Genomic DNA, 18,563 nt, shown 5'->3' on the forward strand with positions numbered 1-18,563 from the left:
CCATATGTGGCTTAGTTCTGGAAGAGTTTATTCCTGATGTTTCACCAACTGATGCCAACCACAGCTGCTGGCAAAATATCAGGAATAAACTCTTCCGGAACATGGCCACATAGGCCGAAAATCCCACAAAAAACTATGGATGCTGGCCATGAAAGCTTTTGACTTCACGTTTGTTCAGAGGGTTTGCCACTGCCCTCCTCTAAGGTTGAGAGAACATGACTGCCCCCAAGCACACACAGTGGGTTTCAGGACACCAAAAATCTACTGCCTGAGCCAGCTGCTAGCACTAGAACCAGCCCTAACCTCTAGATAACAATACAGGTAAAAGTGGGCCATCCGCAATTTGCAATGCAAAGCACATTTGCAATGCAGCACATTAACCTCTGATCTCATATTTATGCACACAAAGATAATAAAATAATGCCATGCTTGCTTTCTTCAGTCTGCAGTACAGATTCTCAACACAAGTAATAGATGCTGTTAAGTCATTTTGGGAGTCTGTGACACTCCCAAAAAGGATCAGGAGAGCTAAGGGACTTGGCTAATCATGAAGTCAAACCTAAACCCTTGCTTGTTCCCCCCCCCCCCCCTCCAAACTCTTCCTTCTAAGTTGGGAGGATGTGCCAAAACCAACTAAACTGACTGGACTTTTAAAGGTATTGTTTCAAGGCACTTCTGCTACATGCATTAGTATTCCAGTAATTACTTCCAAAAGTAATTTTAAAAAAATATAAATCAGTCTCCTAATGAGTACTAAATATCATTTTTTAATATGAGGTTATCTGTTAATTAGTTTTATTGACAAAAAAAAGAAGATGGTTCTTCACCAGGTACATTATAGGGTTTAGTGTTGTAAAACTAGACTCAATGATGAAAGATTGGGCTATACATATCAACTTCCGTGTTTCCATGTACTTCACAAGCCACTGTTGACAAGAGAGTCGACACTGCATGACTCTGCAATAGCCTATGCATGGAAAGTTACTGCTACATGCAAATGAATTGCAAGTCATTAAAAAATGCCAGAAACTAGGCTTTTTAAGAACTGGGAAATACCAGGAAAAAGACTAGAATGCCCAGAATATAATAGCAAGCAAATGAAATTAATTTTGGTGGAAACTGTTACTGTGGAAGAACCCACTGAACTTCAGGAGCTGTTGGGAGAAAATGAGAACCAGATGTACTAAGAATGCTTGAAAATAACCAATTAGTTATCTCATATTATTCAATATAATATGCATATAATTTGAGCCTCCCTTATTCAGAATGCTTGGGACCAGAGGTGCTTTGGATTTTTATTTTATCTTTAGATTTTGGAATACCTGTTTTTGCATATACATACCATAATGAGATATCTTGGTGATGGAATCAAATCTAAACACAAAATGTGTTCATGTTCCATATATACCATATACACATAGCCTGAAGGTAATTTTATACAAAGCATTTTTAATAATTTTGTGCAAAGTATTTTTTAATAAAGTTTGTGTAAAATGAACCATCAGAAAGCTCAGGTCCAAAACACACTGCAGGAATAATACAGTTTGAGACCAATTTAACTGCCCTGGCAGCCTGGCTCAATGCTAGGGAATTCTGGAAACTGTAGTTTTGTGAGACATTTAGCCTTTTTTTAATCAGAGAGCTCTGGTGCCATAATAAACTATAATTCCCAGGATTTTCTAGCACTGAGCCAAGGCAATTAAAGCAGTCTGAAACTGGATTATTTCTGCAGTGTGTTTTGGACCTCAGCCTCCCATGAAAAAAGTTTTGGAATATTTCATATTTTGGAATTCTGGATAAGGGAGACTCAGCCTTTATTATATACAAACTTCTGAAACCATTAATAAAAAGAAAAATAAATCCACTTCACTTGTTATATTGCCTGGACTTAGAACACTTTAGTTATAGAATACTATAGTTTTGAACACTTAAGAGTATTATTTAGAGTTATTCCAGAAGATTAATTAATCTGTCAACATGCACACACATGTAAAAAGTACGTGATCACTCTAAACTTAAATACCAGATGAACTGTTTTGTCTGTACACTAAATGTTTCCTGATGAAAATGAAGGAATAGAAAGAGAGTATGCCGACAAAGATAGTAGCAGGTTTCCCTTATCCTCAGATTTGATTTTGTTGTATTCACAAGAAATTACTTTGTATTAACAGAAGGAAAAAACAAAATACTACAATAATAATAATAATAATAATAATAATAAAAGTTTATTTTTATCCCGCTTTTCCAACTTTGATCAAAGTGGCATCCAGAATTTAGATAAAAAATACACCAAGATAAAAACATTTAAAACAACATTTAAAAACAGTCACAATACAACACAGGGCCAGCTGAGTGGGGGAATCCATAAACATTACAAGGTCGTCAACATAGGGGGTGAAACATAAAATGACATCTCATGGGGGGGAAGGCTTTAGAGAAGAAGGTCTTAAGATTCTTCTTAAAAGTATCTAAAGATGTGGTGGAGCGGAGGTCGTCCGGGAGATTATTCCATATTCTTGGGGCCGAGATAGAGAAGGCCCGTTGCGAGGTCCTCGCATAACGTGCAGTTGGGACCTCCAGCAGATTCTTCCCTGCCGACCTGAGTGTGCGGGGCGGATTATATGGGGAGAGGTGGTCCTTCAAGTACCCTGGGCCCAAGCCATTTAGGGCTTTATAGGTCATAACCAACACCTTGTATTGAGCCCAGAAGCAAACAGGCAGCCAATGAAGATCTTTCAAAATAGGTGTTATGTGGTCTGACCTGGAACCACCAGCGACCAGTCTCGCTGCCATATTTTGCACTAACTGTAGCTTCCGGGTTTGGTACAAGGGTTGCCCCATGTAGAGCGCATTACAGAAATCCAATTGAGAGGTTACCAGAGCAAGTACTACAGATTCAAGGTCCCTCTGGTCCAGGTAGAGTCGCAGCTGGCATATCAGCCAAAGCTGATAACAAGCGCTCCTGACTGCCGCATCCATCTGAGATGACAGCTGGAGCGACGAGTCCAGGAGCACTCCCAAGCTGCGAACCGAGTCCTTAATAATAATAATAATTAATAATTTGTTTTATTTATATACCGCTATTCCAAAGATCATAGCGGTGAACAGCAAGTAAGCTAATTAGCAAGTAAGCTAATTTGCCCCCAACAGTCTGGGTACTCATTTTAGCGACCTCGGAAGGATGCAAGCCTGAGTCGAGCTTGGGCCCTTTTGCTGGTCTTGAACTCACAACCTTATGGTTTTGAGTGAATGGCTGCAGTACAGGCATTTAACCACTGCGCCACCAGGGCTCCTTCAAGGGGAGCGTGACCCCATTCAGGACAGGATGGCAAATCTCACCACCCGGAACCTATCACCAGTACCTCCGTTTTCTCTGGATTCAGACTGAGAATGAAAATATAGCTAGAAATTTACAAGTCCAGTGTATGAACAAGAGGTTGTTCTATTCACCACCCAAGTGGTGGGTGAGTTTTTGGCAATTCTCTTTCCAACCTTCACCTCTTTGTGCCACATTAACCTTCACCAAAGGGAGTCCTAAATGCTTAAAAATATCATTTCAGGGAGTATAAAAGAATGCAATAAAAAGATGCTGCAAATATAACTGCATACGGGCCGGCTTTTGGAATACCTAGTGACAGTTGCTTCTGGACAACACTTTTACTGTGGAATTGCCCTGCCTCAGGCATTGGTTCGGGGAAGGATCCAGAAAAAGTAATCTTTCATTTATAGGCCTCTCACACTTTTCCTTCTTCCTCCTACCCATAGGAAATCCACCGAGAAAAGATGGACTGAATGGCTGTGTGATTTCTTTTGAGTGATACTAAAAGCCCTATGTCTCAGAAGTACCACACATACATCCAAACTGCTAAGATTGTCTTGATAAGATATCAATTTTGAAATAAACTCAAGACAACCATATTTCTAATGTGTAGAAAAGCTGTAATCCTGGAGCCCTTTCAGCTTTTTGTTAATGGCTTTAGTTTCATAAATTATAAAACTGAGATCACTTGTGCAAATGTGCACTGCTCCTGACATAGAACAAATAACTTTCTAGCATAGCAGAAATTTGCTGCATCTGTGTTTGGGTTTTCAAAGGATAAATAAGCCCACAAGTCTCCATATATATTTGTTTTGTTTTGTTTCAGCTTTCCTAAGAGGGCTTTTTGCCCTAGGCAAGCTCATTCTTACCCCCAATTTCTACTGGGCAGTGCCACCTGCTGGCAAAAGCAGGAACTAGAGCAGGAAAATGGTGCCAATGTCTTTCATACACCAACAAACTTGTTTTAAAAGGGAATAGGGAAGAGGAAAGTTTAATGGACCCTCAAAGAATACCTTATATAGTCAACTACAGGTCGACCTCATGTATAAGTTGGCCCTCCATATCCGTGGATTATTTATTCACAGATTCAAGCATCCACAACTTGAAAATATTTTTAAAAGGATAAAATCCGAATGCAAACCTTAATTTTGCCATTTTATATTACATTATATTTAACGGGACTTCAGCATCCATGGATTTTGTTATCCATGGGAAATCCTGGAACCAAATACCAGTGGATACTAAGGGCACACTGTATAAGTCAAGGACAGTTCTTGGGACCAAACGTATGGATTGATCCATGATATGATCCATGGATAAGTTGAGGGTAAAACTTAGAAGTGTGTAACAAAGGATGTAAAGGAAGAAGCAACATAAAATGATGCCAAAGAACTTACAAAATCCTTGCAGGCATAACTGTTTGTGCTCATCCTAAAGGCTGGGTGGATGGCAGAAGCTCTGAGCTTCTTTTAGGTGCTCCTAGGATGGATGTAGCTCTCGCCTTTTACCATGCTATTCAGAGAAAGGAGATAGCTCTCTCTCGCTCTCTCTCTGAATTATATGAATTAAAGTACAGTACTTACATTGACCAATGGATAAGTTAACCCAGTTTTTTTGGGTCAATGTTTTGATTAAAATGTCTACGCTTATACCTGAGTATATACAGTAGTTGCTTTTATTCTATCAGGTCATCTTTTGAACTCTTCAGATGTTTTGTCCTAACAAATCCTGAAGATGCCATAAGACGCTTCTTTCTGATTCCAGAACTATAACAGAAACACTAGTGGACCAGATATACAAACAACTTTTTTAACTGGGTGCATTTTAGTGAGCCATTTACTTGTCAAATAAGTTAAACTCATCAGCCTTTGGCTATCTATTCCTTCCATGGAAACCCTGTGGGTGGTACGCCCCCTCCCCTGAGACGGCGGAAGGTTCCAGGGGGGGTGTTGAGAAAAAAGGGGGTGGCAGGGGGTCTTCAGTCAAAGTTTGGTGTGCAAAAAAGACAAGGGGAACCAGCGGCCTTTAGGACCATGGTGGGGATGAGGTTTGGATGAAACATCTTTTCAAGGTCCTAAAAAAAACACCATACAGCCTCGCTGATCATTTTGTGTGGTATGTTCCACTCTGCCTGCCCATGTGAGCTCACACTCTTACTGATGTCTTTCGCTAGTAGTGGCAATTGGGAAACTCTCATGAGGCTTGGGTACATGGCATCACTTCTGTGGCATGGGACATACTGGAGCAAAGAGTAAGAGCACATGGTGGTGTGGGAGATGTGGTGACAGAAAGGGGCTTTCAAATTTGGGACCCTGTTTAAGCTTTGCAGGGACTTGGATAGCAAGTTGGTGTTCCACTGCTGCTCCTTCTTTCTTTTATCAGACAGACTGAGAGAAGAGGTAACAGAAGGAACCATTTTTTGTGGGAGTTGACACTTGAAGCAGTGTGGGGAAGACATGTCCACTCAGAACATTTCTAAAGAGTCGGGTATAAATACTATCGATGATGATGATGATGATGATGATGATGTCGTCGTCTTTGGGGAAGGAGTATCTATGCTCAGTTACTGGAAAGAGTCCTTTGTCTTGGAGCATCTCCTGTAGTTAAAATCTCTCCCTTTCCCAATCCACACCAGGCTCCAGTGCAGAGCATGTGGCCTCTGTAAACCCCTTACATATGCCCTGGCTGCACCTTTCTCTGCCCCAATGAAGGATTGAGAGTCCCTCCTCTCTAGGGAGAAGATTCTCCCTTACATCTGGTCACTCTGGGATCAGCAACTGAGCAGCAACCAAGAGGCCCCTTGCCTGCACTGGACTTTGCCACAAGGCTGGCACATGTGAGAGGCTTCTCGGTCACTGCTCAGCCAGATGTTCAGTTACTGCTCTCAAGATGACAGGGTGCAAATGGAGCAGCAACTGAGCAGCCAAACAGCAACCAAAAAGACTCTTGCCTGTGCCAGCCTTTGCTGCAAGACTGGCACAAGCACGAAGTTCTCAGTTGCTGTTCAACCAACTGTTTGGTTGATGCTCCCAAGGTAACCCGGTGCATAGGGAGCAGCAACTGAGATTGGCTGTTTTGAATTTGCAGTAGAACAGTAGACCTAATATCAAAAAAATATGCCAAGGGGGACGCATTAGGGTTTTTACCCAAGAGGAAAGGGGAATAGCCCGAAAAAGTTTGAGGAGCACTGATTTAAATGCTTATAAGACTGCTCTGTCTCATATATGTTGTTTTGTTTTCATTAAGGGGTGAAGCAGATGGTCATCCAAGAGCGGCCAGATGCTGCTTTCAGCCCAATCACCCCAGGACAATGGGAAACATATGCCGTGGCACCTAGGGCACCTTCTGCAGCGGTCCCAAATGGGCCGCAGCAAGGAGCAGAAAATGCAATTTTTTTGGGGGGGGGGTGGTGGTTTTGGGCCACCTTAGGCGGCTCTGCCACAGCACCAGAGCAGATTCAAGGTGCTCTGGGGGCATGTGCTGTCCACATCTGCCTGTCTGTTTCAGGCCTAAGTTTATCTTTTTTTAGTGCAAACTGTAAGCTTTGGAGTTTCTGGGAAAGCAACATAGAAATATTTAAAATAAAATAAACATTTACTGACCCTTCATTCCTGAAATGTTAGTCACCCTTCATTTATCACTGGGTGGTACGGAGGATCAGAAGAGCATTTTCAGGAAAAAAAAGTCAACTCCCTTTCAAGTACATCAAAGAGATGATACCCCACTGAATATCTAGTTCTGACCCTAAATAGTGCCCTTCATATGTCTTGGAATTCAAAGCCCCGCATCCACAAACAGCAAATGGTGATAATAGTGGAGGAGGAAGTTGAAATTTGGCAGATCTGGTGTGCAAGAAAGGTGAAGAGATGAGGCGGCCTTTACCTTTAGGACCATGGTGGGGATGAGGATTGCATTAAACATCTTTTCAGTGTCATCTTGTTGGGATAGGTTACTCTCAGTCAAGGGAAAGTAGATCCCACAGGCTACCTACAGTCCTCCAAGGCTGTTCTGGAGTAGCTGGACTTATTCCAGATCTCTCTTCTGAGTGCTAGAGGAGCCAATCAACCTATTTTGCTGTGAAGAAACCTCCAGGAGCAACAATGCAAACACACACACTCAAAAAGCTCTCCTTCTACCACCCTGGGGGAAACACTTCCACTTCCACTTCTCAATTTTGCATGGTATTTGGCATGAAGTCCACAGGCCAAAAATCCAAACCCTGCACCTCCTAAAGTTACTCACCTCACAAATTATAACTGCTTAGTACTCAGAAACCATCTTTCTTAAGTTAGAACAAAACTAGTATTTCTTTCTTTAAGACATCAACAACCCTGTTCCTAATTTCTTCCTCATCCAAAAACAGCTCATCAGCTAACATGCCATTCCCAAACTTTCTTTTACATACTGCATGGCTTGAGTATTGGATTATGACTCTGGAGAACCAGGTTCTAATCCCAGCTCAGCCATGGAAACCCACTGGGTGACCTTAGGCAAGTCACACTCTCTCAGCTTCAGAGGATGGTCATGGACCCCCCCCCCCCCCAAGAAACCTGCTTTGAAAATCCCATAATAGGTTCACCTTAGGGTCACCAGAAGTTGGAAGCAACTTGAAGACACACAACAATAAGTGTGTCCTAAAACTGCCTGTTGTCTTATGGTGACCCCATGAATTTCATGGGGGCTTTTAGGCAAGGACTACTCAGAGGTGGTTTTCCCTTCCTCTTATAGCCTGCAGCTCCTGGAATTCATGGGCAGTGTTCCTTCCAAGTACTAACTAGAGCTGACCCTGCTTAGCTTCCAGGATCAGATAGAATCTGGTGCCTTAAGGTGTCTAGGCTGAAAGTTCCTTTCCATCCAAATTCAAAAGAGGTTGCTTCAACATTTTTTTATTCCTAAATTCTCTTCTTTGTTGCTGCAGCAAAAATGCTCCAGGGACTGTTTTCTTCCAGCGACTTAACAGGCAACTCCCTCCAGGTTCTTCTCATAGCTATCTCTAACAATATGCAAACACCTCTCACAATAACCTTATTCGGGTGTTCAAATTATTCATGAAGTAGGGCCATATAGGGATTAGTGCACTAGCTTCCTCTTACAAGATTCTGCAGAAACTAGAAGCAAACATCTGCAGCAGATTAATTATTTCATTTTATGCCACCTTTTTCCAAAAAAAGGGACACAAGGTGGCTCATAAAATTAAAAAAAACATTTAAAATTTTAAAACAGTTATAATGATCTAACTAGAACAATATAAAATTATCATTAAAAACATACAAAAAATAAAGCATAACTAAAACACACACCCCCCACACACATATAAAACCACCCTGTCATGATAATTACATTAAAAAGCCTGCCTAAATAAAAAGGTGAAAGGCCAGCAGGAAGGAAAACACCTTCTGTACACTTTCTGTACAATTGAATTCCCAGGCAAATCGCACAACATGGCCCTTCATATCTTTTGCATAATCTGAACATCTGGGGGCCTTTCACATTACAGAATTAGAGTGCTACGATTCTACTTCAACTGCCATGGCAAAATCCTATACACTCCTGGGATCTGCAGTGTATGGACGGGCATTTGGAATTCTCAGCTAGAAAGCTCTAGTACCAGCCCAAACTACAAATCCAAGGATTCCATACGATGCAGCCATAGTAGTTAAATTGGAATCATAGTTCTATAATTGTGTGGTATCTTGTGTTAGATTTGGAGCTGGTGTGCCACAGTGAGTGCTTGGGAGAACATATCCTCAATATGACATCCTTTCAAATATTTAAACAGGGCTATCATATCACCTCTTAACCTCTTCTCCAGGCTAAACATCCCCAGCTCCCTAAGTAGTTCCTCATAGGGCGTAGTTTTCAGGCCCTTCAGCATTTCGGTCGCCCTCCTTTGGAACATGCTCCAGTTTCTCAACATGCTTTTTGAATTGTGGTGCCGCCCAGAACTGGATACAGTATTCCAGGTGAGGTCTGACCAAAACAGAATAGAGTGGCACTATTACTTCCCTTGATCTAGACACATGTATCTGGACTATACCACTTGCGAGTGTCTGTAAGGGCTCACATACCTGAATACTTCTCTATATATCTCAAAGCCCAGAATCATCATTCAGGAGGCGGAACTACAAACAAGCTCTGCATATTATAGATATTTTCATATAAATAAACAATGGATCTGGATGCTTGAAGGGACATGCACACACACAAAAGGCACAGTGAAGTAGTAGTTTGTAGATTATATAAAAGGCTAAGGGCAAGGTTACACCCTTTCTCCAGTCTCTCAGGTTTTATTTACCATGAACAGAACAAGCAGGAAGAAGATAATATTAAAGAAATGTGAGTGGTTAAATGTGATTTTAGAGAAAGCTTTTTTCAAGCCATCAAGCTAAAATATTAATTTTGCAGGTGCTTTTACATGACAGCAACCTCCACACATAATCCTGCCTTATTTTTTTCCATTGCTGTTTCTCTTTTTTTCTTTTTCTTGACCAAGAAAATGTGTTAAGAAGAAAACACAGAAGAGTTACACAATGTTCTTAGCCTAGGGGGGAAAACCTAGGACTGCAGACATTTTGTTGCTATGATACATTTACTAGCTGGTTATGGCTTGATATAATTTGACCAAGGAAATTACCATATAAAAAGAAAATTTATTTTCTGTAGGAATAGGAGGAGTTAAAAACATCTTTTTAAAAACTTACATCATATATAAAGAAACACGTTACAGATAACTCACTGTTTCAAAACCTCGGTGAGGGTGATCAGGAAAGCCAGCTGGTTTACCTCCTTTGAATTCATCAAGCAGCAAAAATGGATCCATGTTTTTCAACTGAAAAATAAAGTTAATATCATTTTTGAATTATTTTGTTTTAGAGAGGCAATACAAATTTGCTTAAATAATTTAGTGGATAATAGACTGCCCTATTGGGTTATCCAGCTTGAAAAGAACAAATTAGACATTTATTTATTGCACTTACATCCCGCTTTTCTTCCAAAATGAGAGCCAAAGCAGCTTACCAACATTTAAAAGAGATATTACATGAGCTGCACAGAATTTTGGAACAAAGCTTTTACAATGAAGAAGGTTCTGTAATCATGGTGATTCTCTATTTTATAGGTCTATTTTTAATATCTTTTAACATTTTATTGTCAGTGCTGTAATTGTACTGGTAATTTATCTCCTTCAGTTGTAACCAGCGTAAAGAACAATAGTTGAAAAACAGGTTCAACGCTAAGGAATTCTGTGAACTGTAGTTTTGTGAGACATTTAGCTTTCTTTGTCAGAGAGCACTAGTGCCAAAATAAACTACAATTCCCAGAATTCCCTAGCACTGAGCCAGAGCACTCAAAGTGGTCTCAAATTGGATTATTTCTGCAGTGTGTTTTGGACCACGCACTATATTTATAGAAACATAAAGTTGTAAGAGGCCCTATGCGTCACCAAGTCCAACCCCCTGCTTAGTGCTAGAGCAGTGGTTCCCAAACCTTAATCCCCCAGGTGTTTTGGACTTCAGCTCCCAGAATTCCTAACTGTTGGCCAAACTGGTTGGGGCTTTACTGGGTTTTTTGGAGGACCAACATTTGGGAACCACTGAACTAGAGCAGGTAGCTGTCCAGCCTCTTTTTGAAGACATCCAAAGAAGGAGATCCCATTAAATCAGTAAGCAATTACATTCAGCCCCCCATATCCACAGATTTTTTTATCCATGGATTTGAGTATGCATGGTTTGAAAATATTTTTGAAATATAGAAATGCTCAAAAGCAAACCTTGATTTTATGTAAGGGACACCATCTTACTGTGCCATTATATTTAATGGGACTTGAGTATCCATAGATTTTGGTATCCACAGGGGATCCTAGAACCAAACCCCAGCAGATACCAAGAGCCAACTGTAGTTCCATTACTGAACTGTCCTCACTGTCAAGACGTTTCTTCTAATGTTCAACTGAGCTCTATCCTCCTGCAAGTTAAAATCATTAGACTTGGCTTTCCCTCTGAGGCAGGGGTAGGCAACCTGCGGCCCGCGGGCCGGATGCGGCCCGGCAAGGCCTTGGGACCGGCCCCAGCCCGGTCCTGCCGCCGATTGCCGCCGGGGCCTTTGGGGGGCAATTGTCCATAGAAGCCTCAGAAACATGCATTTATATTAACATTTTTTTAAAAATCAGCAAATTTTTTCACGTGTCCTCCATTTTTTTAAAAAAAGTGTCTTCCATTTGAAAATTTTGTCCTACATTTGTCCTGGTTTATTTATATATTTAATTTTTTAAAAAATTATTTAATTATTTATTTTTTGGCTTCGGCCCCCCAGTTGTCTGAGGGACAGCAACCCGGCCCCCGGCTCAAAAAGGTTGCCTACCCCTGCTCTGAGGCATCAGGGAACAATATAGATCTTTCCTCACTGTCACATCCCTTGTGGATTTAAAGAGTGCAGTCATCTAATGTAATCCCTCAGTCTTTTCTTCATCAAGACTGAGCATGCCCAGCTTCTTCAATGTCTCCTCATGTGTTTTGTTCTCCATACATCTTATCATCCTCATTGTCCTTCTATGAAGTTGTTCCAACCTGTCTACATCTTTCTTAAAATGAAGCCCAGAACTGAACGCAGTATTCCAGATCAGGCCTGACCAGCACTTAATATAGGAGGAATATTACTTCCCTCAGCTTGGAAACTAATCTTCTATTAATGCAAGCTAAGGTAGCATGTGCCTTCTTTGCTGCAGCATCACGCTGCTGACTCATGTTCATTTTATGATCTACCAGAATCCCAAGGTCCTTTACACATGTGGTACTGCTAAGACAAGTATACCCCATCCAATATCTGTGCATTTGGTTTTTGTGTCCTAAATGTTGAATTTTGCCTTTTCTCTCAATTGAATTCCATTGCATTAGTTTCAGCCCATTTTTCTAGTTTATCAAGGTTCTTTTGAATTCTGTTCCTATCTTCCAATCTGTTGGCTACCCCTCCCAGTTTTGTATACATTTTGGAAGAAGCTTTTTGTTTAGTTATGCAAGCCTTTAGCTGGTTAAAAATGTTTTTGTTTACTTATGCAAGGCTTACCCGACTTGGTTGAGTCATTTCATGTGTATTAATAATTTGTTTTATTTATATACCGCTATTCCAAAGATCATAGCGGTGAACAGCAAGTAAGCTAATTAGCAAGTAAGCTAATTTGCCCCCAGCAGCCTGGGTACTCATTTTAGCGACCTCGGAAGGATGCAAGCCTGAGTCGAGCTTGGGCCCTTTTGCTGGTCTTGAACTCGCAACCTTGTGGTTTTGAGTGAATGGCTGCAGTACAGGCATTTAACCACTGCGCCACCAGGGCTCCCTGTGTTGTTAAGTCTGAATAAAAGGTTTGCTGAAACATGTTGAGCCACTGTTTTTTTCTTTTTCTTTTGTTAGCAGTGTAGGAAACTCTCTCTATTATTTTCATGTTATTTTTTTATCTTTGGTACCAAAGTTTCTGTTAAAGAATTAAACCTCAGGAATACTTTCTACTTAGTTAACTGAGGTATACCTGTACTGGCCTACACCATTACCTGAAGCACATCTACATGTTTGAAGATGGAGATCATGGACTATACTTATTTATTTTAAACATTTAGATGTTTAAATTTATGGTACTGTGACAATCTAAAACAGAAGATATCTCATTATAAAGAGTGTGTGGGAAAATTCCCCTTATTTCCTTAGAAACTATCATTAAACATTGCACTGCTTAGAAGAGTATTTGGTTTACACCTATTTAGCAAGTATGTTGTTAAAGAAATGCCTGTGCTTTAGTGCATGGTAAGAAACTTGTAGGTGAGCCAGTGTGGTGTTGTGGTGTGAGTGTTGGACTATGACTCTGTACACCAGGGTTCAAATTCCGGCTTGGCCATGTAAGCTAATTGGGTGACCTTCAGCAAGTCACACTCTCTCAGCCTCATAGGATAGCAATTGCAAACCTCCTCTGCAATACTTGTCAAGAAAACCCCATGATAGGCTTACCTTAGAGTCACCATAAGTCGTAAACGACTTGAAGACACCACCACCACCACAACAACAACAATGGGACTTCAGCCCATGGGCCTAATGCAGCCTGAGAAGAATCTAGATCTGGCCCATCTGCTTCCTGATAGTAAATAGAAGTAGAGGGATCCTGGCTATCTCTGATTGGACCTATAACAGTGGGAATTGACAACACTACAATTCACTGTTGTTATGGAATCTACCTGGAAGTACAGATGAGCAAAAAGCTTACCTCTGGTCTGCCAATGCTCCGATGCACACGAGCCCCAACTCCTTCTGCTTGCTCCCTACTGAGCACCGTTTTGATAACTTTCCTTACCACAGCCATTGTCACAAGATTCAAATCTCAAAGACTTCAAATCCCAAAGACTTCAACAGCCTGTCAAAAATAAATAACAAATGTTTTAATTTAAATTGTATTAATTACAATACCCTGTTTGTTTGTTTTTTAAAAATTAAGCAAAAGAATACGCAGGCAGCAGTATTTCAGTTACCTAAACCATGGAATGAATGCTCAGGGAAGGATCTTTTAAAAATAAATAATTTCGTGTCTATTTAATATTTAATATTCCAATTAGAAACTTTTTTAAAAAAGCAAGGTTTATTTTTATGTGTTGTTAGGTTCTATCAAGCTGGCATTGTTTTCCCTCATGAGTGAAAAAACTACAAGACATATTGCTCACAATCTCTCTGCCTCAGAGGATAACAATGACCATTACTAAATCCCCTTGCATTAGTAGATACACCAGTTGAACAGACTTAGGTTCAAAACACACTGCAGAAACAATCCAGTTTGAGACTACTTTAAGTGCCCTGGCTCAATGCTAGGGAATTCTGGGAACTGTAGTTTTGCGAGACATTTAGCCTTCTCTGTCAGAGAGCTCTGATGCCACAATAAACTACAATTTGCAGGATTCCCCAGCACTGAGCCAGGGCGGTTAAAGCAGTCTCAAACTGGATTATTTCGGCAGTGTGTTTTTGGCCCTAATTAAGTACAGTGGACCCGCATCATACACTGGTGCACTATACTCGGCTTCCAACTTACATGGAAGCCACATGAAAATTAAAGAAAAGGCACACGCACCCATGATGCGCACACTGCCCCAAGCCACGAGCACGCGCCTCATTGTTTGCAATGGGGTGCGAGCATACGTGGATTTCCCCTTATACAGGAAGGACTCACCGTACACTTAAAAGTGTCACAAAATTGTAACTAAGTAGCAATTGTGAATATAAAACAGTTACAGATAAGTAAACCTAGGGAACTGGTTCTTATCCATGATAACTATTCAGGGTGCATTTACACTGTACACTCTGACACCAGTTTAAGGGCTATAATTCCATTCTATGGAATCCTGAGATATATAGTTTTTACAAGGTCTGTAGCCTTCTCTGCCAAAGGATGCTGGTAGCTCACAAAAATCCCAGGATTCTCTGGGACAGAGCCATGGCAGTTAAAATGGTGTCAAATTCCTTTATTTCTACAGTGTAGATGTACCCTCAGTTCCAATTTTGTCACTCCTGACACAATCACAACTAAAGCCCAATTTTCCAGGGAAGAAGGAGATCCATTCTGGCAGCGACTGGAACGCAGGTGAACTATACTTCCATCAGGTCTGGAGGGGAGACAGGCCAAGAGAGTTTCCTGTACATCTACACCACAGAATTAATTCAGTTTGATACCACTTTAACTGCCATGACTCAATGCTATGGAATTCTGAGATTTGTAGTTTTGTGAGGTATTTTGCCTCTGCTTCCATAGTGCTCTGGTGCACATCTAACTACACATTCCATTAGTCCATAGGTAGTTAAAGTGGTGCTAAACTGCATTAATTCTGCAGTGTATACTGCAGCGTGGCATAGTGGTTTGGGCATCAGATGATGACTCTGGAGAACAGGCTTCAAATTCCCACTCAACCATGAAATCCATTGGATGACCCTGGGCAAGTCATACTCTCTCAGCCTCAGAGGCTGGCAATGGCAAACCTCCTCTGAAGAAACCTTGCCAAGAAAACCCTGTGATAAGTTCACTGCCTTAGGGTTGCCATAAATTGGAAATGACTTCAAGGCACACTTCAGTACCAAACTAATTATTAATAGTAATTAAATAATAAGAATAATTGTGTATTCCTGCATAGCAGGGATACGCCATGAGAGGTTTCCCTTAGGGTCACCATAAGTTGGAAATGACATGAAGGCACACAACAACAACATTTAGGTAAGTATATTCAACTAAGTGGCTGTTTAGCTGTGGTCCAAAACACACTGCAGGAATAATCCACTTTGAGACTTCTTTAACTGCCCTGGCTCAGTGCTAGGGAATCCTGGGAACTGTAGTTTATTGTGGCCCCAGAGCTCTCTGACAGAGAAGGCTAAATGTCTCTCAAAGCTCCAGTTCCCAGAATTTCCTAGCATTGAGCCAGGGAGGTTTATGCTTGTCCGGCGCCTTGAGTCCCTATATTGGGAGAAAGGTGGGATATAAGAAAAGAAAATAATAATAATAATTAAAGCAATCTCAAACTGGATGATTTTTTTCAGTGTGGTCTGGACTTGACTAGCTGTGATTAAGAGCTCAGCTCAGGTCTTGCAAAGTCAGGCCCGTGCTTGCCTTGCTCCATCAATTCTACCCACCTTGCCTTACGCTTTCTCTCTGTTCCTATTGCCTTCCACTTGGTCTCTTTTCTAGCTATACAGGCCCTCTCCAAAAGTGCCAGTTTTGGTCCTGTTTGGTTTCCCATTTCAAAAGGAATGTGAATGCATGTACTCACCACCTTCTTTTAGGCAGGGCCTCTTGGCTAAATGGCTGCAAGCTTGAAGAGGGAAACCTTGCAGAAAAGACAGTGTATCTTGCCTTTTGAAGGGAGGAAAGGAGGCAGGAAAGCCAGCTCAGGGTGACTCAGCAAAGCCTGGCCAGGCTCTTCCCAAGTGATCACAAAACAATGAATACAGAAGAAGGGGAGGCAGGAGGTGAGTCAGCAGTCTAAGCATTTGGGGGGGGGGGGTACATGTGTGACCCACAATCAAAGGGGAAACAACTTGTGGCACCCCTAAGATGCTACAGATTTTGGTGGAGCCAAGCTCCCCTAAGCACCCTCCCAGACCACAGTCTCTCAACGTGATGGAGCCACCCTGGGCTCAAGGGGGCTGGCAGGCTAGTTTTTGTTGTTGTTGTTGTTGTTGTGTACCTGCAAGTCATTTACGATTTAGGGCGACCCTAAGGCCACCCTAGGCTTTTCTTGGCACATGCAGCCCTTGCCACCTTCTGAGGCTGAGAGAGTGTGGCTTGAGTGCCATGATGGCTGAGGCAGGATTCGAACCCAGCTCTCCTCTGGCACAAAGTGCCCAACCCATGGAAAAACTTACTTCTACCCAAAGGAGTTTGAGGACTTCCAGAAGCCAGAAGGGGGCTCCCAAGCTCTATTCCTGCAATGGGGATGGAGACTGGAAAGCAGGACCCCCCCCAAAGCTGGCTCTGTTTAGCTCCCATCGGCCAGGAGGGGGAGGGGCAAGCCCATCATCCTTCCTCTCCCAGGAGGAGCCAGGGTAGGCAAGCCTCCCATTGGCTGGAAGGGGCTTTTATGTGGAGGGGTGTGTGCTCAGCCTTGCAGACGTCAGTGCAAAGAGGTGGGCCTTCCGGGGATGATGAGCTTTTGCAAAGAAGGGAAAGCTAGGCAGGCATTTGGGCTGCATCTGCACTGCAGAAGGAATCCAGTTTGATACCGCTTAAGCTGCCAGGGCTCAGCGCTCTGGGATTCTGTGATGCTCAGATAGAGAAGGCTAAATCTCTCACAAAACTTACCAGTCTCACAATTCCATATATATATATAATTTTGGCTTTTTAAAATGTGTTTTACTCTTTTAATAACCATCTGTTTTAACATTATAACCATTTAATTCCTTTTTCATGTACTTTTCCCCCCTGTTGTTTTAAATTGTACTGTTGATTTTTTTTAATGTTGTGAAGCCACCCAACGTCCCAGTTCTGGGAAAAGAGCAGGATACAAATATAATAATAATAATAATAATAATAATAATAATAATAATAGAGCAAAGTGGCAAAGTGGTGTCAACTTGGATCACTTCTGCAGTGCAGGTGACTCTTCTGTTTTTCTGTAGCCACCAAACTGATGGCAAATTTCAAGTGTATCATTTAAACGATGGCTTTTAAATACAGATTGTTTTCACTATGTGTCTTGTGTCTTCTGTTAAGATGGTGTCTGCTTTTAACTGGTGTTTGTATGTATCTTTGTTGGTCTGTTGCCTGAGTCTGCATGACTGAAGCAGCAACAGGAAAGACCTCTTGGCATGGCAGCCCTATCTGTGTCCACTGAGCACTGAATTTAATGGCACTTGTCCCAAGGCACATGTGAGTCCATATCTCCAGCCCTAAATAGAACTTGAGCCTCTAATGGAGAAGAGGATGAGAATTTAGTACTCATCTTCGTCTTTCTTTCCCCCTTTTAGTTAAGATCATGGGTGGCTAGCTGTGTCCTTCCAAGTTTATTACACGGGACAAATCCCATGCAGAAACTAAATTTAAACTGAAAACAACCCACATTTCAAACTGAATTTAAAACTTTAAACTGAAAACAATGATGTTCAGGGTTAACCCAAACAGAAAGTTGAACAGCATTTGCGGGATGCACGAAAGAGAAATAACGCAAAAATAATTCAAAGACAAAGTTGTCAAAACCAGCTGCTTTTTACTTTCACTAAATTTCTGCTCAGATTATTTTCACATTATTTCCCTTTCACGCCAATGCATCTGACAAACAATTTTAAAGTCCCATTTCTGCACGGGATTTTACCAGTTCGCACTTCGTGTGATAAACTCCCAAGTGTTTTTGGACTGCCACTTCCATATTCCCATACCAGGGCTGCTGGGAGCTGTGTAACAAGAAATTCAGTATTTTAGAGCTTTGCCCATTGATGTGATGTTCTTAATGCTGCTGCCAAAGGCACATGCTGCCTATTTACAGTCCCCCTAAAAAGTGGTGGTGGGGATAATAATTGTTGCGATTGTTAAATGCCCTTGAGTTGGCCTTGACTCATGGCAATCTTGTGGATGAGACATCTCCAAGATCTCCTGTCCTCCATTGCTCTAGTCAGGTACATAGGCTCCTGGCCATGGCCTCTCCAATTGAATTCGACCATCTGGCTTGTGGCCTTCCTTGCTTTCTCCTGCCCTCTACCTTTCCTAGCATCATTGTCTCTGCTCATAATTCATGCCATC

General features: G+C 41.6%; 2 protein-coding genes across 2 annotated transcripts in view; one reads left to right on the top strand and one right to left on the bottom strand.

Moving 5' to 3' along the window:
• The window catches only part of PIR (pirin), a 44,407-nt gene extending 27,579 nt beyond the window's left edge, over positions 1 to 16,828 (bottom strand). Inside the window, exons 1-3 of the mRNA XM_089511661.1 lie at positions 16,694 to 16,828; positions 13,563 to 13,709; positions 10,056 to 10,148 (exon numbers count right to left, since the gene is read on the bottom strand). Of these exons, the coding sequence (XP_089367787.1) occupies positions 10,056 to 10,148; positions 13,563 to 13,658 (189 nt within the window). The 5' untranslated portion in view covers positions 13,659 to 13,709; positions 16,694 to 16,828. The remainder of the gene's footprint in view (positions 1 to 10,055; positions 10,149 to 13,562; positions 13,710 to 16,693) is intronic.
• BMX (BMX non-receptor tyrosine kinase) overlaps positions 16,208 to 18,563 on the top strand; it is a 37,289-nt gene continuing 34,933 nt past the window's right edge. The window contains exon 1 of the mRNA XM_089511659.1: positions 16,208 to 16,297. The gene's annotated coding sequence lies outside the window, so the exon portion shown is untranslated. The remainder of the gene's footprint in view (positions 16,298 to 18,563) is intronic.

Source organism: Sceloporus occidentalis, unplaced genomic scaffold (assembly GCF_023333645.1).
Source record: "Sceloporus occidentalis isolate IW3139 unplaced genomic scaffold, rSceOcc1.0.p SCAF_2, whole genome shotgun sequence".
Classification (NCBI taxonomy): Eukaryota; Metazoa; Chordata; class Lepidosauria; order Squamata; family Phrynosomatidae; genus Sceloporus; species Sceloporus occidentalis.